We start from the raw sequence: 25,619 nt of genomic DNA, 5'->3' as shown, positions 1-25,619 counted from the left end.
GCCATGAAACAGGTCAGCTTTCCCAGGGTGGCCAGTTGGAATTTGGGCCAAGTGCAAGTAGCCTTTATTCACAATAAGAAAATTTGCAATTTTTGCTCTGTCAGCAGAGTAGAATATATGTGTTGTTAATGAATCAGTCATCAAAGCAGAAAGTGGAAGAAAAAACATAGTTATTACCCTTAAAGAAAAAAATCCCATGGAAAATATACACTGAAAATGCACTCTTCCTTTTAAAAGTAATTTATGCTGTTTGTTTCTCCAAGGAGAATAAAACAAAACAAAACAAAACAAAACAAAAATACAGTGTTTTATTTTACTCAACTCCTCTCCGGTCCCGGCTCCATGGTTAGGTACTTTCCACTGTAATAGTTTCTAAGGGAGGGATAATTGCTCTCAGTTCATTTATCAAAGTGCACCTGTGACACAGGAAGACACACAAAGTTTGTTTCTACAAGGAAGGAAACACAAACAACTATGTTGGGTGAAGTTTCCACGTAGTCATACACTTGTCCCCACTGATCTCTGCCTCTTTGCCTGCAACAAGGAAGACTTTGACACAGCGTCTGATTCATTTGCTTCCAAAGAGTATTCCTCTGTACCCACTTCTGAGATCTAAGGATCATTTGTGTGTGCTTGAGCAGAGTCTTCTCTCAAAAGGCCTTTAGGTTATAGTAATTTCTTTCAGAGAGGAAGTAATAGGGAGAGTTGAGGAGGAAGATGCTTAGTATCAGAATTCATGAACAGATTGACCGTCATTTACAGATGGACCCTAACTACCAGTAGATCTAGAAAGAAGGAAATGGAACTAACCCAGAACAAAAACTTTGTATGAATCAGAGTTTTCACAAGTAAGAGGCTTAGATTTTGAGACGAGGAAAAAGAAACCTATTTCTGTAGCATAATAAATTTGGAATCCTTCCCAGACACCCTGCAGATAAGAAACCCCTAATGCTTCAGGAGCATTTTTCTAGTAGGAAAATAATTTTAGCATATTGCCTGGGATTTATGGCCTAGTGGGTAACCAGTACATTTGTGGGTAAATAAAAACTAGCAAACTGTGGTTCTACTTTCTTTTTGGATGTCAGTGCAAGGTAGAACTCAGCTGGGACTCAGGAGGCAGGCAGCTTAGTGGTACAGGCCACAGCCTCATTTTCCCTCCCTCCCTCCCTTCCTCCCTAGCTCCCTTTCTTTCTTCCTCCTTTCCTTCTTTGTCCTCCGCTTTCCTATAGCTCTCATTCATATTGGTGTTATCTCGGTAGCCTCTGCAGTTTCAGAGGATGAGATATGAGAAAAGGGAGCCACTCCCAGCTATATCCACTTACCTTCAGAAAACTTACATTGCACACCTACTGTGCGCGAGACATGTTTGCGGTACATCGCAAATGCGGTACATGTAAATATGGTACATTTAATCGGTTGATTAAAATAAAAAGAGGAACAAGCTTGATCTTGGCTTTAAGGAATTTCGATCTGTTTAATTTGTGATTAGTAGCGTCTCTATGCCACTTTTTCTGATCTTTTTGCTTCTGAGGACCCACAACTTAAACACCAGATAGTTCCACATCTTGATCACTAAAGAAATCCTTCTAAACTTTGAGCACTAATTTATTGTTTGAGATTTTCGAGAATAATTATTCTGTTTACTTGTCCTTTCCTGGAATTTTGGCCCAATTACCTAATACTGTCTTATGCTCGGTTCTATTATGAGAAGCGTAAAAAAAATGAGACTTTCTACACGTGCATCCTTGGCAGATGGGATCCACAAATACCCCTGCCTCTTTTCTGCCAGTAGCCTCAGCATCTTTGGAAAACTCAGAGCTCTGCATACCACTCTTTCATTGCTGGAAAAGAATAACCAAGCTATTGCACAGGTGTACATCAGCTAATAGGTTTTGCCATTTTGTTTTCCCCTGGAGAACCTTTGTTTTTGTCTCCTGACCTAGAATTGGAAAGAGTAGGGGAGGAGGATGGTATAAATCAAAGAATCAAAAGCCTTGAGTCAAATGAATGGCTGAATGTTGCTTGTGGTTGGTTGAATCCTGATAGATACTTTTTTTGAGGTTTGTGAAAAATTAGGCCCAACACAGTGTCTGCATTTGGTATTTTTTTACAAGAGTTGGAGATGAGGTGAAAATGCTTGGATTGGTGGGGGTGAAAATGAATGAATGATAACCAAAGAGGTTATATTCCAACAATATGCTGTTTTGGACAGTGTCGGAGGAGTTGGGAGCCAGGAACCTGGGTTTCTTAACTCAACTCTATAATTTAGATGCCTGTAAGTTTGGTATTGAATATGGGGTTGCAAAGACAATCCATTAGAAGCTGTTTCTTTCCTAGGTACTAGGTCTGGAATTCAGTTTCCTGCCATTAGATGAATGAGTTAGGATCAACTTCAACTGCTAGTAATACAAGACTCTAAAATAACAGTGACTTATTACAATAGAAATGTATTTCCCTTTCACGTAGAAGAAGCCTGGCAGTCCACCGATATAGTGGCTCTGTTCCACAAAGACCTCAGGAACCCAAATTCCTTGACCTTACTACTCCAGCATACCTAGGGTATAGCCAGAGTACTCACAGTCCAAGGCAGCTTGTCTGTTCCAGGCAGCCAGAAAAAAATGTGCCTGCCAGCTATTTTATAAGGAAGGCTCTTAGAAGCTGCCATCCAGTCCTTGTACTTACATCCCAATAGTTAGAATGTTACCTGCATGCAAGGGAAGCTGAGAAATGTATTCTAGATGGCCATGTGTCCAATAAAAAGGAAGAAGACATTGATGAACACCTTGTAGTGTCGGCTGCTTTATTTATGAGACCCAAACACCAGGCTTCTCATAGACAAAAGGAAAAGCACAGAATGGTTTGCCCAGTTAACTTTATTATTAAAAAAAAAGTTTACACGTAATTACCTAGTGTACAACATGATTATAATTTAGAACAAGATTACAAAATAAAACCACCTAGATGCAATGTGAAACGATCATCAGTTACTGCCTTTCTACTTCCAGTGCTGTTTACCACATGCTAAGTTCCTCTTAGATTTGGTGCTTAGGAAAAAGTTTCTGTTTCGGTAAACTTCTTTTATTAGATAACTAAAACTTTGTAAATTTTAGGGGCTAGAAATTAAATTTCTTCTCAACTTCATGGCTCTATTTTCTCATGTTATTTTATTGGTTTCAAATACATTTATATATTTTATATAAGCTGCTTAAAAGAGAAAAAATTCTCTTTTAATTTAGGTAGAGAATATTTCAGAAGAGTAATAAAAAACAGCTTTTACCCTGATCCTTTTTGTTTGTTTGTTTTTGTTTTTTTGCGGTATGCAGGCCTCTCACTGTTGTGGCCCCTCCTATTGCGGAGCACAGGCTCTGGACGCGCAGGCTCAGCGGCCATGGCTCACGGGCCCAGCCGCTCCGCAGCATGTGGGATCTTCCTGGACCGGGGCACGATCCCGCGTCCCCTGCATCGGCAGGGGGACTCTCAACCACTGCGCCACCAGGGAAGCCCTACCCTGATCCTTTTAAATGTGTTTTTAAAAGTTAATCTCAGAAAAACATTTCTCTCTGAACTCCTCCACCCCATCCACAGCCTAAAAACCCTATTTTACATTTTACGTCAAATGTTAAAGCTTGTCCACTAACCACTTAGGCATACTGGACAAATTACTTCAGTTATGCTGATTTTTTAAAGGGCACTTAACCTTTAAAAATACATTTAGCAAATAGAATGGTTCCCAAACAAAAATACACTGAGATTTCTCCACAGTCAATGACAACCAGTTTCCCAACCTTGATCAAGTTATATAACGTTGCTGAAATCTGTATCTTTACCTGTAAAATGGGAATAGTATCTCTTGTACCTGTCTTGTAAGATTTTGTGGGATCAAATGAGATTGAATTAGTTACAGGACTTTGAAAATTCCATAGTGCTCTAGAAGTGCGTGCTCTTGTTCTTGTATCAGAAACAAAATACACACATTTTAATCTATGGGAGTATAGTTCTATATGCTCCCACACACCGATTATGACTTTAGAAAAGATGGCATCCACTTCCACTTGCGCTTTTAACACGCTGATAAAAGGCCAAATTATAGTTGGTTGTTGAATACTATGTTGATTTCCTAGATTCTCCATAATCATCTTTTGTCCTAATACTTAATGGAGATGAGAAGGCCAGGCCTCTCATGCCACTGTATAGAATAATAATGACCTTGAAGTTGGTCTAGGCAGCCCCTAGAATAGCTTCCACCTTGTTATCAGTGCTCTTGTGTACCAGCCTGAGGAGGACCACAGCTCTTAAGAGAAAAGTGTATTGAAGACCCTGCCAAAATAGTGGAAAAGAAAACAGCCTTTATTTAATATACTTTCAGACCTGTCTACCTTGAAAGAGTATGGTGCCAGTAGTAATTGTATCTGTGTAATTGCATGGAAGCCAAAGAAAGATTGCTGCCCGAGGTGGCATTTTGTCTTTTCTCCAACTGCTCACTGTGAAGGAATAATCAAATGAGGAAGATGTGTGGTTGGTTGACTGCAGACATGGCAGCTGGACACGTTCTCTGAACGATGTTGTACAGTTGCTTAATCTCCATATGCTTATAGGTCTTCCTGTTACACGGTGTTTAGGCACTAAATACCTAAACTTGAAAGCAAAGAATATTAGGGCTGACTTATTGATCTTCCTGCCAAACCTGAATAATCCCGTCTGGTATTGAACAGGATGCATTGCTGCCATTCAGTTAGTTGAGTGGTATAGTCAGACAACTGGAGGAAAAAGTAATAAACCTGCCTAGCAATTTTATATAAATATGTTGCAACCTTTACTTTTTAAAATCACCAGCAAGTTGCTGATTCAAGAGCATGCCCACCTGCACCCATTCTCCGTTTTTTTTGTGTGAATAGACTTTTGAATTTTGGAGATTGGTTGGCTTCAACACAGGTGTTTCCCAGCACGTCTTAGGAAAACAAAACTGAGGTTCTTGAAATAGTCTGTAGCTTTCTTAAAGTACTATTCTGCATTCAAGTTCTAAGGTTTTATTTTTACGTTTTTTGGAGGGGAGGGAAGACTTTTAGCCTGCGGCTTCTCAATAGTGATTGTAAATTATGCTACTTTGTGCACGCTCTAAAAGGAAATAGTGTTTTGGGTTATATTTCATATCTTAAAATTTTAGTATCTCCTTTTATAACTCGTAAGAAAATGCATGTTTTATTGTGTGTTTCGGATGAGACCTTATTATGATATTTAAAATATTCTGCAGCCAGGTCATATGATTAACTTCAGTTATATCTATGTATAGGTATGGATGTATGATTGGATATTTACAAATACCAATATTTCCCCCTGGATAATTTTTAGTGGCTTACATTTCATGCCCTTTAGTTTTTAAATTTGTCTTTGCAGAGTCCCCCTGACTCTGTTTTTATTTTGGTTAACAGTCTGTGAACAGAGAGGCATAATTTCCCTTTTATTTTCCACCATCATCGGATCAGTTCCTATTTACATACTTTCTTCTTTTTTTTTTTTTGATATTTATTTATTTATTTTGGCTGCACCAGGTCTTAGTTGAGGCATGCTGGATCTTTAATTGTGCCATGTGGGTTTCTTAGTTGTGGCATGCATGCGGCATCTAGTTCTCTGACCAGGGATTGAACCTGGACCCCCTGCATTGGGAGTGTGGAGTCTTACCCACTGGATCACCAGGGAAGTCCCTACATACTTTCTTGAGGACATAAGGTAGAGCAGAAACAGTCTCAGAAGAAGGATGTCTTAAATAATAAAGCAGACTTCATAAACTATTTTGTTCTGATTTCATTTCTGCTTCTTTAATGGCTCAACTGCATGACATAAAGCAACCACATGCTGATTTTTTTTGGGGGGGGGCTGCGTTGGGTCTTCGTTCCTGTGTGTGGGCTTTCTCTAGTTGTGGCGAGCAGGGGCTACTCTTCGTTGCAGTGCGCGGGCTTCTCATTACGGTGGCTTCTCGTGTTGCGGAGCATAGGCACTAGGCACGTGGGCTCAGTACTTGTGGCTCGAGGGCTCAGTAGGTGTGGCTCATGGGCTGTGGAGTGCAGGCTCAGTAGTTGTGGTGCGCGGGCTTAGTTGCTCCGTGGCATGTGGGATCTCTCCAGAGCAGGGCTCGAACCCGTGTCCCCTGCATTGGCAGATGGATTCTTAACCAGTGCGCCACCAGGGAAGCCCCCACATGCTTATTAAAGAGGTGCCACAAACTCAGACCTGTGGGTCCTCATGTGATATGTTGTTTCTGAATTGATATGTAAGTGACCACTGTTCTCATCTAGTTTTCTTGATCTAAATAAAAACTACCTTTTCAGTAAAAATACATTTGGTGGTTGCAAACTCTCAGAAGTCTTAGTTTTTCAATGAAATGCACTATGGTTGATGCCATTTCAAAAATGTTTCTATTACATAGTATTTTCCCCCAAAGCCACATTTGAATGAAGTAATGAATCACTCATTTACTGAGTGATTGTTACATGCCTGGCTTTGTGCTAGGCACTCTGTTCCACATCAACTGTATGGCACAGAAGCTGTCATCAGTTCTGTCTTAGTAAGCAGACAGGCCATTAGAAATTAAGCTGTTAAAAAAAAAAAGAAAGAAATTAAGCTGTTTGTCCGAGGTCACACAGCTAGCCAGCATTGGAGCTGAGATTCAAGGCTGTCCGCTCTCTCCAGAGCTCCTGCCTGTGATAGTAATGTGGCCCTGAAACAAATTTAATAGAGTAAGCCCAGCAAAAACTATGTCCCCAGTGAGTTTAAATTAAGAAATATTGTGTTGATCTTATGCCAAAACATTTGATAAAAATACACAAAGTATACAGTATTGCCAGGCCCAAATTTAAGAACCATTTAAATAGTGAGTTCTTGGAACATTTACTCAAGAATCTTTAACAGAGCTTGGTTCAAGATGGTGGAGTAGAAGGATGTGCGCTCACTTCCTCTTGCGAGAGCACTGGAATCACAACTAACTGCTGAACAATCATCGACAGGAAGACACTGGAACTCACCAAAATGATACCTCGCATCCAAAGACAAAGGAGAAGCTGCACTGAGACAGTAGTAGGGGTGCAATCAGTAAAATCAAATCCCATCACTGCTGGGTGGGTGACACACAAACTGGAGAACACTTATATCACGGAAGTCCACCCACTGGAGTGAAGGTTCTGAGCCCCACGTCAGGCTTCCCAACCTGGGGGTATGGCAGCAGGAGGAGGAATTCGTACAGAATCAGACTTAGAAGCCTAGTGGGATTTGATTGCAGGACTGGGAGAAACAGAGACTCCACTCTTGGAGGGCACACACAAAGTAGTGTGTGTATCGGGACCCAGGGGAAGGAGCAGTGACCCCATAGGAGACTGAACCAGACCTACCTGCTAGTGTTGGAGGGTCTCCTGCAGAGGAAGGGGTGGCTGTGGCTCACCTTGGGGACAAGGACACTGGCAGCAGAAGTTCTGGGAAGTAATCCTTGGCATGAGCCCTCCCAGAGTCTGCCATTAGCCCCACCAAAGAGCTGGATAGACTCCAGTGCTGGGTCGCCTCAGGCCAAACAACCAACACGAGGGAACCCAGCCCCACCCATCAGCAGACAAGTGATAAAAGTTTTACTGAGCTCTACCCACCAGAGCAACACCCAGCTCTACCCACCACCAGTCCCTCCCATCAGGAAGCTTGCACAAGCCTCTTAGATAGCCACAACCACCACAGGGCAGACAGCAGAAGCAAGAAGAACTACAATTCTGCAGCCTGTGGAAGGAAAACCACATTCACAGAAAGACAGACAAAATGAAAAGGCAGAGGACTTAGTACCAGATGAAAGAACAAGATAAAACCCCAGGGCTTCCCTGGTGGTGCAGTGGTTGAGAGTCTTCCTGCTGATGCAGGGGACACAGGTTTGTGCCCCGGTCTGGGAGGATCCCACATGCCGCGGAGCGGCTGGGCCCGTGAGCCATGGCCACTGAGCCTGCACGTCCGGAGCCTGTGCTCCACAACGGGAGAGGCCACAACAGTGAGAGGCCCGCATACTGCAAAAAAAAAAAAAAAAAAACAGAAAAACAACTAAATGAAGTGGAGATAGGCCACCTTCCAGAAAAAGAATTCAGAATAATGATAGTGAAGATGATCCAGGACCTCGGAAAAAGAATGGAGGCAAAGATCGAGAAGATGCAAGAAATGTTTAACAAAGACCTAGAAGAATTAAAGAACAAACACCAGAAGAATTAAAGAAGAAACAAACAGAGATGAACAATACAATAACTGAAATGAAAAATACACTAGAAGGAATCAGTAGCAGAAAAACTGAGGCAGAAGAAAAGATAAGTGACCTGGAAGACAGAACGGTGTTCACGGCTGTGGAAAAGAATAAAGAAAAAAGAATGAAAAGAAATGAAGACAGCCTAAGAGACCTCTGGGACAACATTAAACACAACAATATTCGCATTATAGAGGTCCCAGAAGGAAAAGAAAGAGAGAAAGGACCCGAGAAAATATTTGAAGAGATTATAGTCGAAAACTTCCTTAACATGGGAAAGGAAATAGCCACCCAAGTCCAGGAAGTGCAAAGTCCCAGGCAGGGTAAACCCAAGGAGAAACACGCCGAGACACATAGTAATCAAATTGACAACAATTAAAGACAAAGAAGAATTATTGAAAGCAACAAGGGAAAAACAACAAATAACATACAAGGGAACTCCCATAAGGTTAACAGCAGATTTCTCAGCAGAAACTCTACAAGCCAGAAGGGAGTGGCACAATATATGTAAAGTGCTGAAAGGGAAGAACCTACAACCAAGATTACTGTACCCAGCAAGGATCTCATTCAGATTGGATGGAGAAATCAAAAGCTTTACAGGCAAGCAAAAGCTAAGAGAATTCAGCACCACCAAACCAGCTCTGCAACAAATGATAAAGGAACTTCTCTAAGTGGGAAACACAAGAGAAGAAAAGGACCTACAAAAACAAACCAATAACAATTAAGAAAATGGTAATAGGAACATACATATCGATAATTACCTTAAACGTGAATGGATTAAATGCTCCAACCAAAAGACACAGGCTCGCTGAATGGATACAAAAACAAGACCCATATATATGCAGTCTACAAGAGACCCACTTCAGACCTAGGGACACATACAGACTGAAAGTGAGGGGATGGAAAAAGATATTCCATGCAAATGGAAATCAAAAGAAAGCTGGAGTAGCTATACTAATATCAGATAAAATAGACTTTAAAATAAAGACTGTTACAAGAGACAAGGAAGGACACTACGTAATGATCAAGGGGTCAATCCAAGAAGAAGATATAGCAATTATAAATATATATGCACCCAACGTAGGAGCACCTCAATACATAAGGCAACTGCTAACAGCTATAAAAGAGGAAATTGACAATAACACAATAATAGTGGGGGACTATTAACACCTCACTTCCACCAATGGACTGATCATCCAGACAGAAAATTAATAAGGAAACAGAAGCTTTAAATGACACAACAGACCAGGTAGATTTAATTGATATTTATAGGACATTCCATCCAAAAACAGCAGATTACACTTTCTTCTCAAGTGCACACAGAACATTCTCCAGGATTGATCAAATCTTGAGTCACAAATCAAGCCTCGGTAAATTTAAGAAAATTGAAATCATATCAAGGATCTTTTCCAACCACAATGCTATGAGATTAGAAATCAATTACAGGGAAAAAACCCATAAAAACCACAAACACATGGAGGCTAAACAATACATTACTAAATAACCAAGAGGTCACTGAAGAAATCAAAGAGGAAATCAAAAAATACCTGGAGACAAATTAGAACAAAAACATGACAATCCAAAACCTGTAGGATGCAGCAAAAGCAGTTCTAAGAGGGAGGTTTATAGCAATATAAGCCTACCTCAAGAAAGTAGAAAAATCTCAAACTATCTAACCTTACACGTAAAGGAACTAGAGAAAGAAGAACAAACAAAACCCAAAGTTAGTAGAAGGAAAGAAATCATAAAGAGAGCAGAAATAAATGAAATAGAAACAAAGAAAACAATAGCAAAGATCAGTAAAACTAAAAGCTGGTTCTTTGAGAAGATAAACAAAATTGATAAAACTTTAGCCAGACTCATCAAGAAAAAGAGGTAGAGGACTCAAATCAATAAAATTCGAAATGAAAAAGGAGAAGTTACAATGGACACCACAAAAATACAAAGCATCCTAAGAGACTACTACAAGCAACTCTGTGCAAATAAAGTGGACAACCTGGAAGAAATGGACAAATTCTTAGAAAGATATAACCTTCCAAGACTGAACCAGGAAGAAATAGAAATATGAACAGACCAATCACAAGTAGTGAAATTGAAACTGGGATTAAAAATCTTCCAACGAACAAAAGTCTGGGACCAGGTGGCTTCACAGGTGAATTCTATCAAACATTTAGAGAAGAGCTAACACCCATCCTTCTCAAACTCTTCCAAAAAATTGCAGACGAAGGAACACTCCCAATCTCATTCTATGAGGCCACCATCACCCTGATACCAAAACCAGACAAAGATACTACAGAAAAAGAAAATTACAGACCAATATCACTGATGAATATAGATGCAAAAATCCTCAGCAAACTACTAGCAAACAGAATTCAACAACACATTAAAAGAATCATACACCATGATCAAGTGGGATTTATCCCAGGGATGCAAGGATTCTTCAATATATGCAAATCAATCAATGTGATATACCATATTAACAAATTGAAGAATAAAAACCATATGATCATCTCAATAGATGCAGAAAAAGCTTTTGACAAAATTCAACACCCATTTATGATAAAAAAAAAAAACTCTCCAGAAAGTGGGCATAGAGGCGACCTACCTCAACATAATAAAGGCCATGTATGACAAGCCCATAGCAAACATCATTCTCAATGGTGAAAAACTGAAAGCATTTCCACTAAGATCAGTAACAAGACAAGGATGTCCACTCTCGCCACTATTATTCAACGTAGTTTTGGAAGTCCTAGCCATGGCAATCAGAGAAGAGAAAGAAATAAAAGGAATCCAAATTGGAAAAGAAGAAGTAAAACTGTCACTTTGCAGATGACATGATACTATACATAGAGAATCCTAAAGGTGCCACCAGAAAACTACTAGGACTAATCAATGAATTTAGTAAAGTTGCAGGATACAAAATTAATGCACAGAAATCTCTTACATTCCTATACACTAAGAACAAAGGATCAGAAAGAGAAATTAAGGCAACAATCCCATTCACCATTGCAACAAAAAGAATAAAATACCTAGGAATAAGCATATGTAAGGAGGTAAAAGACCTGTACTCAGAAAACTATAAGACACTGATGCAGGAAATCAAAGATGACGCAAACACATGGAGAGATATACCATGTTCTTGGATTAGAAGAATCAGTATTGTGAAAATGACTGTACTACCCAAAGCAATGTACAGATTCAATGCAATCCCTATCAAATTACCAATGGCATTTTTTACAGAACTAGAACAAAAAGTCATAAAATTTGTATGGAGACAGAAAAGATCCGAAAAGCCAAAGCATTCTTGAGGGAAAAAAATGGAGCTGGAGGAATCAGACTCCCTGACTTCAGACTATACTACAGACTACAGTAATCAAGACAATATGGTACTGGCACAAAAACAGAAATATAGTTCAATGGAATAGGATAGAAAGCTCAGAGATAAACCCATGCACCTATGGTCAACTAATCTATGACAAAGGAGGCAAGGATATACAATGGAGAAAAGACAGTCTCTTCAATAAGTGGTGCTTGGAAAACTGGACAGCTACATGTAAAAGAATGAAATTAGGACACTCCCTAACACCGTACACAAAAATAAACTCAAAATGGGTTAGAGACCTAAATGTAAGACCAGACACTATAAAACTCTTAGAGGACAACATAGGAGGAACACTCTGACATAAATCACAGCAAGATCTTTTTTGATCCACCTCCTAGAGTAATGGAAATAAAAACAAAAATAAACAAGTGGGACCTAATGGAACTTAAAGGCTTTTGCAAAGCAAAGGAAACTACAAACAAGACAAAAAGACAACCCTCAGAATGGGAGAAAATATTTGCAAATGAATCAACGGACAAAGGATTAATCTCCAAAATATATAAACAGCTCACGCAGCTCAATATTAAAAAAACAACCCAATCAAAAAATGGGCAGAAGACCTAAATAGACATTTCTCTGAAGAAGACATACAGATGGCCACGAAGCACATGAAAGCTGCTCAACATCACTAATTATTAGAGAAATGCAAATCAAAACTACCATGAGGTATCACCTCACACCAGTTAGAATGTCCATCATCAGAAAATCTACAAACAACAAATGCTGGAGAGGGTGTGGAGAAAAGGGAACCCTCTTGCGCTATTGGTGGGAATGTAAATTGATACAGCCACTATGGAGAACAGTATGGAGGTTCTTTTAAAAACTAAAAATAGAATTACCACCTGATCCAGCAATCCCACTACTGGGCATATACCCAGAGAAAAGCGTAATTCAGAAAAACACATGCACCCCAGTGTTCACTGCAGCACTATTTACAATAGCCAGGTCATGGAAACAACCGAAATGCCCATATACAGACAAATGGATAAAGATGTGGTACATATATACAGTGGAATATTACTCAGCCATAAAAAGAAATGAAATTGGGTCATTTGTAGAGATGTGGATGGATCTAGAGACTGTCATACAGAGTGAAGTGAGTCAGAAAGAGAAAAACAAATATCATATATTAACACATATATGTGGAACCTAGAAAAATGGTACAGATGAACCAGTTTGCAGGGCAGAAATACAGACACAGATGAAGAGAACAAACGTATGGATACCAAGGGGGGAAAGTGGCGGGGAGGGGGGGTGGTGGTGTGATGAATTGGGAGATTGGGATTGACATATATACACTAATATGTATAAAATAGGTAACTAATAAGAACCTGCTGTATTAAAAAGTAAATAAAATTAAATTTAAAAAAATCTTTAACAGAAAAATCCTCAGTTACAAATAACTACATATTTCAGGTACACTAAATATCTTAATGTTAATGTTTTTAAAGGAAAATAGGGAAAAAGAGTTAGAAAATCAACATTCCCAAAACTGTTAAGAGGTTTATTACACCTGTAAAAAGAATGCAACCACAGGAAAGCTCAATTGAGTACAACATGAATTTTTCTGAGGCTGTGATAGACACTTTAGGGTCCCAAATAGGCCCTGCAAATAAATATCAAGAAATAGCAGGGGCCCTGAAGCTGATTTAGGTCAGCTTTTCTCCCCTCTGTCTGGCAGGCCAGCGGGTCAGAGTGCTCACAGATTTTGTACATTTGGGGCACATTCCCTTGTTTTCCACAGTCATTGTTTTTGCCAGTTCCTTTGACTGAGGACAGTTTCACCCTGGGTTCTAAACAGCCTCTGTATGCTGCCTGGAACCCTCAGCACACCTATAATAAATGATCCAGACCTGGAGTCCTGGCTCCACGCTCTTGTCTTCAGAAGTCGGTGGTGAAGCTGGAGGGAATGAAGAGCCTTCTTGCTGTTTTCTGACAAGGAGGTTCTAGGTCCAGAAAAAATTAAGGGACTAAGTAGTGAGTTAGGAAAGAAGAGAGGCAAAGGAAGCAGACCACCGGTGACCGGAGAAAGTGTTTCTTGTTTTGTTTTGTTTTGTTTTTGAAATTTGGCCTTTTTTATGCTTTTTTTTTTTTTTTTTTTTTTTCCGGTACGCGGGCCTCTCACTGTTGTGGCCTCTCCCGTTGTGGAGCACAGGCTCCGGATGCGCAGGCTCAGCGGCCATGGCTCACGGGCCCAGCCGCTCCGCGGCATGTGGGATCTTCCCGGACCAGGGCACGAACCCGTGTCCCCTGCATCGGCAGGCGGACTCTCAACCACTGCGCCACCAGGGAAGTCCCGGAGAAAGTGTTTTAAAGCTGAATTCAGATAGTTTGGATTAAGGCATCTGGCTCCCTCTGGAATAACAGTGCTCAAAAGACAAGCCAGCAGTAGCTGCAGCTAAGACTTCCGAAGAGAGAGGTTTTTCTTCTCTAAGAATGGGAGCATTATGCAGATTACTCTTCTGATTTTGAAAACACAGACCACACAAGAGCTTCGGGAGCTTGCCTTTGCATAGAGGGTGAATCCTTAGCCCTTATGGCCTTAAATCTTATCCTAGACCACTCACATCTCATTCAGGTGACTTTCTATTGTAATGACACAACAGGCTCTTCCCTGCCACGTGGCCTTTGCACTTGCTGTTCTGTCTTCCAGGAGTGCTGTTCTCTTGTCTCTTCCCAAGGCTGGTGCCCCTTCTAGTTTGGGGTGACATTGTTCCTTCCTCAGACCATCCTATCCAAATAGCCCACCCTATCCCCAGACACAATTGATCCCATTATACCTGAATTGCCTCTTTTATTCATTACTGTATTCTCAGCTTCTAGCATAGTGCTTGGAATGTATTGGAGGCCCTCAGTGCAAGAGAATGAATGAATAAATGGGTGAATAAATGAAAGAATGATTGAATATAATTCACATTTTTTATTCTCTAGAGCCAGCAGTTAGATGGAGTTTGGTGGAAAAGATTAATTACCTTTTCTGTTTTCCTAGGCCAGTGGTTCTTAAAAGTGTGGTCCCAAAACCAGCAGCAAGAAATCAGCACCACCTGGGAACTGTTAGAAATGCAGATTCTCAGGCCCCGCCCCAGAGCAACTGAGTCAGAACCTTGGCGGGAGGGTGGGGGTGGGTAGTACCCAGCAGTCTGTGTTCTAGCAGATTCTCCAGGTGACTGTGAACCTTGAGAACCACTGCCCCAGTTCACGGATGCTAGACCCGGGTCTGTCTGATGAACTCTGTGCCCCCCAGCCCTAGAACAATGCCTGGCACAGAGTAGACAGGAAATATTTGTTGAATCTGTCTCCTCTTTCTTCGAAAGGTGCTCACCCCCTGCCGTACACACTGAAGGCACTGGGTATACAACTGTCAAGGAAGGGAGTGAGTGCCATTAAGAGGGCCAGAGGGAGGCCTCTTGTGCTCTGCACTGCAGACGTTGCCAAATTTAGAATGCCAGCTCACCCATCCCTTCTTCCTGTGGCCTCCGGAGCAAGAGGGGAGATTTCCAGCTGCTGCTAGATGCTAATTCGTTTTCATTTGACCCTTCAGTTCCTGCAAGTGAACCCAGGGGAGAGGGTGATGAGAGGCAGGCTTGCTTCACACACAGACCAGGGAGGAGAGCAGGAGAGAAGTGGTAGAGGTGGAGCCAGGCCAGCAGCGGCACTGGCGCCCAAGGCGGCTGGAAGGGGCAGGTCCTTGCTGCTCATAGACGGGCTCCTTGTTTCTATGCCAAGTATTGCTCTTGGCCCAAGAGGCTCCCAGCACAAGAGAGACTTTCTGGGGCTCTCAGCCTTGCTATTTTTACACTCCGACTTCCAGGCCCTGCTTCTGGAACAAAACTGCAAATGACAACGTGGGCCACAGAGCCACTTAGAAAGGATATCTATAGCTTTCTGCTCTTACCACTGAACCGTGTCCCACTTCCCTCTTCTCCTTGAAGGCACCTTCAGCAAGATGCAGTGATGCAGTGATGACATGACAGGAGACCATAAAGCTTCTTAGCTGTGAGATCCTGTAGGGAAGGGAGGAGGGAGAACTAGGTGGGATCTCAGTCTCTGCTGTGTGCCCGAGTGTGGAATAGGATCCTCGGGTTTCCAGTGGGAGAGGCTGCAGATCCATGGACCCGCTGAAGTGGCTGCCTGGGTTTACTGGATGCAGAATTAGAGAGGGAGACACGGAAGGGAGGACCCTATGCAACGCCTATATTGGAAGTGTCCTTGCGTGGATGTACCTAGTCTCCAGGGCAAATCTTGGTGCCCTCACTCACCAACTCTGTAACCTTGGTCAGGTCAGCTGGCCGGTCTCATAGCTTCAGACTTGAAGCCATTGTGTCCTTTCTTATGTGTCCCTCCCCTGCCCCCGCCCCGTTTATACACCTTCTAAATTCCCCCAAGCTGACCACAACTGATTTTTCTCAGATCTCTGAAAAAGTAACATCCATTTCTACATAGGGACATAGTTTACCCCCTTGGCTTTAAACCAAACTGCCGTCCTCTCCGAGCCTTAGAAATGGGATAACCATAGTGTGCCCTTCATGGGGCAGCAGTGGACGCTCCACAAGCTCCTGCAGTAGAGAAGCAATAAAGCAGCTGGGTATTTCAGCCCACAGCCCACATCAGCATCCCTGTTACTTTTACTGTTAATAACAGCACAGTTGTTACCAGCTGCTGAGAACCTCGTGGCAGCATTAAGAGAACTTGGGTTTAAGCCTTGAAAGGCCCGGCTTCTTGTCTTGGCTGGCTATTATTCCCACTCTTACCTTCTGGTGGGATTGATGTGAGCATTCAACTAATCCCTGTTTTCAAGGAAAATCATGCATACAAGACCAATATTTAAAACAGGTAAAAATGTTGCTGCAACAGTCAAAAGACTCTGGACAGGCCTGGAGTTCCACCTACCTGCACCACTGTCCTCCTCCCCCATTTGATAACATTTGAAAACCACTGACCTGTTGAGTAAGGTCCAGGGTACTTATTTAAATGTGTACATAGTTCTATGTAGGAAAACAAAGCACATTGGGGCTCTGAAGATTAAACAAAATGAAGTGTAATGGCACTGAGGTACCTCAGAAGGCATATTTCTTGCTGTTCCTGTGGAACCTATCAATAAAAAAATGAAACAAAATCTCAACTCCAGCCCAGGACTCTTTCCAGTTTATCATATTGTATTTCTTTTTGTCCATAACAACATTCACATATGCCTTCAAGGGAAGTAGACATGCTCTTAACTAGAAGCTAGTATTCCCGAGCTTTGTGAAGTTGCTCTGTTTTATGAAATTACGCAGAACTGATTTCTTCAGAATTCTCCTTTGCTAAGCGCCAAGTTCAATTCCCATCATTCAGGACTTCATTCACTTATTTCTCCCTGCTTCTTTGTGCATTCTTCCTTCTTATCTTCCTTTCTTCTGTCTACCCTTCTGTCTATCCATCCATCCACCATCTATCCTCCATTCATCCAGCTCATTGTAATTGAACACCTGCCATGCTAGGTGTTGGAAATATGATGGTGAACATGACAGAGATAATGTCTGCTTGCCCTCACGGGGCTTACATTCCTTACAACCAGGGTAGGGTGATGCGGAAGGGATTCTATAAATGATTCTGAACTGCTGATAATATTGTAGATGTGCCCACCTCACTTCCTTCATCATCATCATCTGATCATCACCAATCTTTAGCAACAGAATAACCCACCTTGTAATTTTTATTCCAACAAAATCTCACCAGAAATTCAAAATATAAACCAAATATAAGTGAATGGGTCTGGTTGAAACAGAACAGACCACTTTCTGCCATGCAGCCCAAGGCCCCTCTCAACCACTTTGGAAAGCCACACCTGAAGACTGCTGACCTTGGTCTCTGCCCTTGTGCTGATGTGATTTTATATTCTCATAGTGTTATGTAGCTATTCTTCGTATATGCTAATGTCCCAGCTGTAGAGACAACGGGGATACATGTGTAAATTCAGGCCCTCAGACCTTAAAAACAACAGAAACGGTAACTAGCGTCCTCTTTAGGTCCTTTTAGTTTCCATCTCGAGCTTGTTGTCTGAGCTGCTAGAATTGGACAAGGGAACACCCTTGGTAGGGTTTTCTCCAACTTAATACCAAGACCTGTGTATTTTACCTTTCCCATCCCAGTTGAAATATTTAAAACAAAATAACAGCAGAAACAACCGTCTCACCCCCTAAAACGGAGACAGGACAGAGGAGTGTATGCACATGTTTGTTTCGAGTTGCTTCTGAAAGATTTGGGTAATTTGAAATTATTTAATCGTGCTTAATTTCCTGTAGGGGGAGGGGAAATTTCCATCATAATTTGAGACAAGTGGCAGTTTTGCCTCTGGCAGATTTAAATGAGAAAAGTGAATGCTGGGATGCTAACCAACTGCATGAATGCACATCTGTGCCCATAGCCTTAATCAACTTCTTTGTTTGGTTTCTTTTTTTCTTCTTGCGGCTGTAGCAGCCTCAGTGACGCCAGCCCACAGGATGCAGTGACATTTGCTGAGAGCAAGGCCCACACACTTTCTCATTTAAATTGCTGTAAAGGCTCCAGCCTCGGGCTTCCCTGGTGGCGCAGTGGTTGAGAGTCCGCCTGCCGATGCAGGGGACACGGGTTCGTGCCCCGGTCCGGGAAGATCCCACATGCTGCGGGGCAGCTGGGCCCTTGAGCCATGGCCGCTGAGCCTGCGCGTCCGGAGCCTGTGCTCTGTCCGCAACGGGAGAGGCCACAACAGTGAGAGTCCCGCGTACCGCAAAAAAACAAAGAAAAAGAAAAGGCTCCAGCCTCTTGTGAATGACCACACAGAAAAGGGCCTCATCCTTAGAATGAAGTGATCCCTAGATTTAGAGCACAAGTTTATTAAGTTTTTCTACCTATGTATGTTGATAATAGCCACCTGCAATTCCTCCATTATGCCTCCCTCTCTATGGATTTCTTACTCTGCTTCCTTATGTCTCTCCTCTCTTCTCTAGCACTTTAATCCATCTCATACTCAACTCAAAGAAGGCCAAAAATGAGATTTTTAAAAAACAAATAGTTATCCAGTAAATTAATAAAATATTGATATAAGCCAGGGATGACTGAAATTGCCCAGTAGGTGTATTTTATTTCCCCCACACACATACAGTTCTTAAAAAATTATTTTTTGAATTTAAATGCCTTTGGACTTTGCACGTGCTTACCAGTTTGCCACCATCCTCACCATTCTCTGTTGTATCCCACACCTATCCTCCTTCATGCATTTATATTACTGGCCGGTTTTTAGAGTCAGTCTGGTTCCTTTTCGAATTCCAAGGCTTTTTCAGTCTGCCCTCCTTGGGAATCTTCTGTGTGCAGTTTAGAATGCTAGAGTGTTACGAAAGACATGGCTACGTTGTAGATGTTTACAATCAAATGGGAGGAGTTGTTAAAGCAAATGAAAGGTATAAATCCAGTACTCATAAATCCAGTAACTCATCCAGAAAGCAGTTAAAGAACATTAGAGTTGTACTCATCGCTGGGAATGATATATGATCCCAAACAGTAAATCTTACAAATGTACAAAGGGATACAGTAGGTTTTGTGTGTAACCTTGCAAATTTTGCTTGGGTAGTTGATTCTGACTAATGGAGCCTTAGCCTGTTAGTTCATAGGGTCCTTGGAGCTGTAAGATGACTTGATAATGGGTCCTTTATATCCATGTTCTCAAGTGTCAACCTTCCAGTTCTTTCCATGTTTCTTTCCGTATTCCCCCTCTTTCCATACTTCGTGTCCATAGGATGGCTTCAGTTCTCATTTGGGCTCTGGACACATCTGTCTGTGGAATTCTCCTGACTGTTGGTAGTAAAATTGGAAGACTGTAATTGTTTCCTCTTTGAATAAAACCCTCACTTTTTTTCCATTTTCCAGCAGATATATGGAGTGATCACTCCTTTCAGACTGATCCAGATTTGCCACCTGGCTGGAAAAGAATCAGTGACATCGCTGGGACCTATTATTGGCACATACCAACCGGGACGACTCAGTGGGAACGCCCTGTCTCCATCCCAGCAGATCTCCAGGGTTCTAGGAAAGGGTCCCTTAGTTCTGTAACGCCATCTCCCACCCCAGAGAACGAGGTAAAATGGAGTGTCTTTGTGATGGCTTAGTAGAGTGGATGTAACTTGTGATTTCTCCTTAGACTCATTGCTTCTGCCCCAACAGGTCATCCAGGTAAGCTTTTGATTTTCATGCATGTTGCATTTGAAACCGAAATGCTTCCTCTTAGTGAAGAGTGTTAATACCATCTTTCAGGGATGTCTTCATTTTTTTAATGGCTTTTGGTCTCTCGAAACACCATTTCAGGTACAGAAAGTAAGAGAGGCTGATTAATGAGAAGTGGTTAAGATTCCCTGGGGCTCGCGGAGGCAGTAATTTACTCTGTAGGTGCTGTTGCGTGGTGCTGGTTCCATAAAATATTTACACACAGAAGAATGTCTCTTGGCCAGATGTGTTATAATTACTGCATATCTTATTAATATCTGTGGGCTCATTTGACTGCATGGAGAGAATGTCTGCAGGAATAACCCTTGAGAGCCCTTAAATGCTTAATTTCTAATAAAAAAAAAAAAAAGAGGATCTGTTTATTTAGCAGAAGTGACATTGTTTTAGAAGTAATTAGCAGTATAAATTTGTTCTGTCCCTGAGGATGAAATCTGATATTTAAACAAAGAACTGAGGCATTAAAAAATTCCATCGTGGTATTTACTAATACAAAAATCCCTGCAGTGAACCTTTGTGAATCCTGATAACTAAATATTCAAGAGAATTACAGTGGGAAAAGGTTAGAGTTAAGTAATGGCTTTGCTGGAGAAAAGAAGTTTCATTCCTAACACACGGGCACTTCTGCCTTTTTTTGATCACAGTCTTCTGCTCTTTAAACAACTCATTTTCTTTTACTTTGAGGACATGGAAGGAATTTGAACTGCGTCTCTTACCCCAAAGTTTCTCTACATATTTGCCGCTATTATCACCCTTCCTGTCTTTGAAAGTAAACAGCATCTTCCATTATTTACTTGCTCTTCTCTGGGAGGCAGGAAGACCTACATTCCAGCCACATTCCTGCTTTTACTGGGCTTAGGCATCTCACCCCACCTGGGCCTCAGACTCTCCATCTTTCAAGTGATGGGTTGAGGCGAGCTATAGGCCCCGTTGATAGACCAGGGCCTTGGTTTGTTGGTACTTGGCCCTGATGATCAGATATGTGCTTCAGTTCCACTGAATCACTTAGGATTTTGTTGCTTATCACTGGGTGATTTTGATAACTTTTTATTAGCATAATATTCCTCCTCTAAGGGCACATCCCATTCAGTCGATTTATTCGCCTTATGTGAGGTGTGCTGGGGGATAAAGATGAACCAACACAGGCTGCTCCTCGTGGAGCTCAGCATGAAGTGGAACCCTCTTCCATTCTGGCCCAGTTACCTCTTGGCATTTCTCCCCGGACCGCAGAGTGGCCTCCCAGGGGCTGAGCGGGCCAGGACGCCCCTGGGCTCTCACTGAGGCACAGAGCCCCTCTTTCTTCTTCACCTGTACTGCTTGGCTCTCGGCATCTCTGTTAGAATCTTTCTCCATTCCACGGCTCCATCCCCCTTATTGTAAACCGCCTTTACCGCCTTCACCCCCAGGGAGGGCCCTGCAACCAGAGAATGCCCGGTTGGGAAGGGGGCATTGGCACCAGTATCTGTCCATTACAGACAGGGAAACTGAGGCACAGAGAGGCCAGTGACCAGCAGCCACGCTGGCTCTAGAACGCAGGGTTCCCGAATCCTCCTTGAATTACAGGTCAGAGTCCTTCTCCCTTGGCTTCCCTGGCTCTGAGATCTCAGCCGACCTGCTTTCTCTTGGTCCAGAGGTGAGGAGATCAGACTAACTTTGAGATACCATTTCTGTTCAATGAATCTCTTGTCCTCTGTATGTGGAAGAAATGAAGTTTGTCTCGGAGCCCGCCTCCTGAGGCCGAGGCGTGGGTGGGGTGAAGCCCAAGGAGGGCATCCCGAGGTTTACGTGGCTTGGGTTTTTACTTCTTTGATTAATATGGTAGACTTTCACTTTCATGTTTTCTGTGAAAAGTCTTAGGAAGAACGCAGCACAGGTGGGCTGCTGGCCCTGGGGATAATGATTGGGAAGCAGAGTCCTCTTCTCATCCCCGAGCCACCTTCTGATGCCCACTGTTGCCTGCCCTGCCCCGTCCATGCCTGCTTCCACCCCCCTCCCGCTCACTGCCTAGCCCCCCTTCCCAGGCTCCGACTGTGTCCTGTGGCCGCCTGCCTCACTTGCTCTCCTGGAGTTCAGTGTTTCCATCACATCCCCACTGGTCCGCCTCCCAGCTGCTCTTCATGACTTTTTGTGGCTTTCAGGGTATTTTCATAAACGTCACTTCATTTGTCCCCTTCAAGACTCTTCACGCAGCAGAGATGACAGCTATTATGTTTACCATTTAAGGGAAGAGGTGACCGAGGCTCAGCAAGTTGAGTAACCAGGCAGGTGGCGTCAGGGTGGCAGGATGGTTCTGTTCCTCTCTTCTGTTACCATCGTGTTGGACAAAGCCTCATCCCTCCAAGAAACATGGTAACAAAGGTGTAGTTTTTTGAAGCTTCAGAGAGAGACCCATTTCCAGCTCTTTAGTTTTCTTTATTAATTCTATGTATTTATTTTTGGCTGTGTTGGGTCTTCATTGCTGTGTGGGGGCTTTCTCTAGTTGCGGCGAACAGGGTCTACTCTTCGTGGCATTGCCCGGGCATCCCATTGCGGTGGCTTCTCTTGTTACGGAGCACGGGCTCTAGGCACATGGGCTTCAGTAGTTGTGACTCGTGGGCTCTTGAGCGCAGGCCCGGTAGTTGTGGTGCACAGGCTTAGTTGCTCTGTGGCATGTGAGATCTTTCTGGACCAGGCATCGAACCCGTGTCCCCTGCACTGGCAGGCGGATTCTTAACCGCTGAGCCACCAAGGACATCCCCCAGCACTTTAAATAGACCAATGGGATAGATGTTCTTTGGATCAACCTTTCGGTTGTTTGCTTCATGTACATTTTTTCCCCTGGACATCAGGCCATCCACTAAGTCAAAGAACCAAGCAGATTTAAAAGGCAATACATTAAAATCCTAGGGGCAAAGGGATGAGCAGATAGGTAGAGAGGAGAGGAAGGGGAGAGGTGGGGGAAGACACAGACTGCTGCGTTCCCAGGTCCGGCAGGTGCTGACACGGATATTAAAGCAGAAGCACTAAGGGTAATCGAGTGTTTAGAGCACCAGCTTCATGCCTTGTCTCCTTACTCCTCATAAAACCCTACGCATCTGTGCGACAGTTGTCATTACCTTCTTAACATTTGACAACGCACACAGAGAGGTGAGGGAGCTCGCCCAGGATCACACACCTAATACCTAGTGGAGTCAAGCCTGAATGGAGGTCTGCTGGCCCCTGCCCCTCCTCCAGGTTTCACTATGTGTGTATGGAGGCTTGGAGAGCCTTGAATGGCTTCATCTCACTCCAGGTGACATATGCAGCACTTTCTAGAAGATGACTTCTCTTGATAACATTGTCTCAGGTGCTAATACCAGTTGAAGAGAAATGATTATATCTTTGATGCCATTTCTTTGGTCCCTAAATAGAATCTATTTTGACTAATTTGGAAACATGAGAGAAAGCAAAATGTTAAGGGCGAGAAGAAACTTGTAATATGTCGCGTCAGAAACGCACATCTTACACAGATTTTTCCTGAGCTGGCTTAAAAAAAAAAAAAAAAAAGTGCCAAATCTGTTGACTCAGCTTCACAAAAGTTTAGGACGGAAGGGCTTCCTTACAGTTTGAAAATTTTACATTTCACATTCCAAAGTTCACCAGGGAAGTGTTAGGCGCAGCACATAATGTTCCCTCTGCATACGCCAGCAGTATTTTTTGAAAGTTTATAAACTGGCCGGGAAGCATTTGCTGCTGAAATTTGGCCCAAAGATGATCTTCCCCCAGCCCATCAGTTTGTTCCAAGTTACTTAGATGTTGAATTTTAGAGAGAAGAGGGAGCTACACAAAATATTGTAATGAATAACTATTGGCCCGTAAGCAAGCCTTACGAAGAATCCTTCCAGCAGAAGGTGTTTCCAAGTTCCTTAAGGATAAGAGTATGGAGGACCAAGTGGGTCTGAAGCAAGGGAAGGTCGAATTGTTTCTCAGGACCGTGATTTCTTGTTGATCACAATTCACTCTGTTCTTGCTGCATTGCCTCTGGAGTCTGGGAGGGGCCTGAGCAGCTAACTCGCCAGGAGGGGCAAAACCCACGTATTGCATTAGAACCTATGGATTTTCACATACATCTCGAAATAAGGTGACAACATAAAGGGGCCAGGCTGTCATCATTTTACTGAAATTCTTGACCTGATCAAGTAATCATGACATTTTAGAGCTGGCAAGAACCTTTGAGAAGGGCTTAGTGAATGCTACGGCAGTATTTCTCAGCCTGGGAGCCAAGGATGGTGGCTAGGATGTCCTCTGGGGCTTGTAGAACATGCTAAGTTTCCTTATTTTTACCCCAGGCCACTGAGCTAGACTCTCTAAGGGTAGGGCCTGAGAATCTGCCTCTATCATAAGCGTTGCAGGAAATTCTGAGTGAGTACAAGAGCTGGTCTTCTAGCAAATTCAGTCTCCCTGTTTTTATTTATATGTCACTTCCCCTTCAATTCTTTGGCTTCCCGCTAGCATCTCCTGGGAAGGATTGTTCTCACCCGTCTGCTTTGAAAGCCCTTTAACCTTTATTCCATTGTGTCTCTTTATAGTATTCTTACTTGAGGCACGTCCGCCTCCCTTTTGGGGGGTGTCGGGACCTGCCCGACTCATCGTGTGTCCTCGGCACTTGGCACAGTGCCTGGTACGTGTCAATGTTCATTAAATGTTTGCTGAATGAAGGAATAAACCAGCTTCGTAGCGGAGGGAGCTCTTAGTTGACTTGCTGTAGCGGCAGAGCCAGCACTAGAGACCCAGGTCTCCTGATTCTCCTCTAGTTTGTAAATAGTGCTGCTGCTGACAGAGACTAATTTAATTGCACAAGCATTTGTCAGTTTGTCTTCCAGTTAGATTCTTTTTTTTAACTTCTCTGGATTTTATTTGCATCATAAACCATAACTGTTCTTTTGGTAGTGTTGCATCCAGCAAAACACGGAAAGCAGTTTTAAAAGAAGGAAAAAATATACACACATATGTGGATATAGTGCTTATTAACATTGACTGGCCTATTCCTTGGAATTCCAGAATTCCAGGTACTCTGCCATTTATCATCAAGGCTACACATACCAAGCCTCAAGTCTTGACAAAAGAGGATTACGAAGCATAACTCATAACCCTTGGTAGTCCCTAGGCTCTCAAACTTTTTATTCTTACAAATGCCTTAGCAGAGATAAGGACACTGCTATTCCTGGGCACTTTCAGGCAGCCAGCCCCTGGGCTAAGGGCTCATGTTCTTGACCTCACTGTGTCCACATGCTGGTGGGAAGTCTTCTAAGATCCCAGAAGAAAAATATGGAAGAAGAAAACTCTCAGTAGTCAAGGTTATACCGTCAGATTGATTCCCCTAGTAGGTCACGAGGGTGCCATGCTGAAAGGTCATGAAGGGTCATGGCAGGTGCCGTGCTCCAGGCGCTGGGTCTGTCCCCACTGTCTCTGAGGAGCTAGGGCTCCAGGGCTCTCGAGAACCTGAGTGTCATCACCGTAATCAGGATAAGGGGTGCTGCAGCCTGGCCAAGGTCAAGACGAGCACCAGGAGGGTGTGTCCCCAGCCATAAGTCTGACGCCACCATCTCTCAGCTGTGCAAGGCTTTAGCTGCATTGCCTGAGAGATGACCGATTGGAGGTTGTTACCCGTGGAAGATGGTCCCTGTTCGTCCTCTACTCTCCTTTACCTCTCTTTGTGTCTGTCTTCCCTGGGGCATGTTGCTCGCCTGCCTTTTCCTCTTTTATTGTCTTTCTCTTTGTCTC

General features: G+C 42.9%; 1 protein-coding gene across 14 annotated transcripts in view; it reads left to right on the top strand.

The window, feature by feature from the left end:
- APBB2 (amyloid beta precursor protein binding family B member 2) overlaps positions 1–25,619 on the top strand; it is a 375,114-nt gene that overhangs the window by 236,852 nt on the left and 112,643 nt on the right. For 11 of the 14 annotated variants that reach the window (XM_079919402.1, XM_079919412.1, XM_079919413.1 and 8 more), the window contains one exon: positions 19,527–19,735. In XM_079919402.1, coding sequence (XP_079775528.1) covers positions 19,527–19,735 — 209 coding nt within the window. The remainder of the gene's footprint in view (positions 1–19,526; positions 19,736–25,619) is intronic. The other 3 variants (XM_079919405.1, XM_079919404.1, XM_079919407.1) reach the window with 1 other exon arrangement.

This window comes from Stenella coeruleoalba (assembly GCF_951394435.1).
Source record: "Stenella coeruleoalba genome assembly, chromosome: 4".
Taxonomy (NCBI): domain Eukaryota; kingdom Metazoa; phylum Chordata; class Mammalia; order Artiodactyla; family Delphinidae; genus Stenella; species Stenella coeruleoalba.
This window is presented reverse-complemented; position numbering and strand designations above follow the sequence as displayed.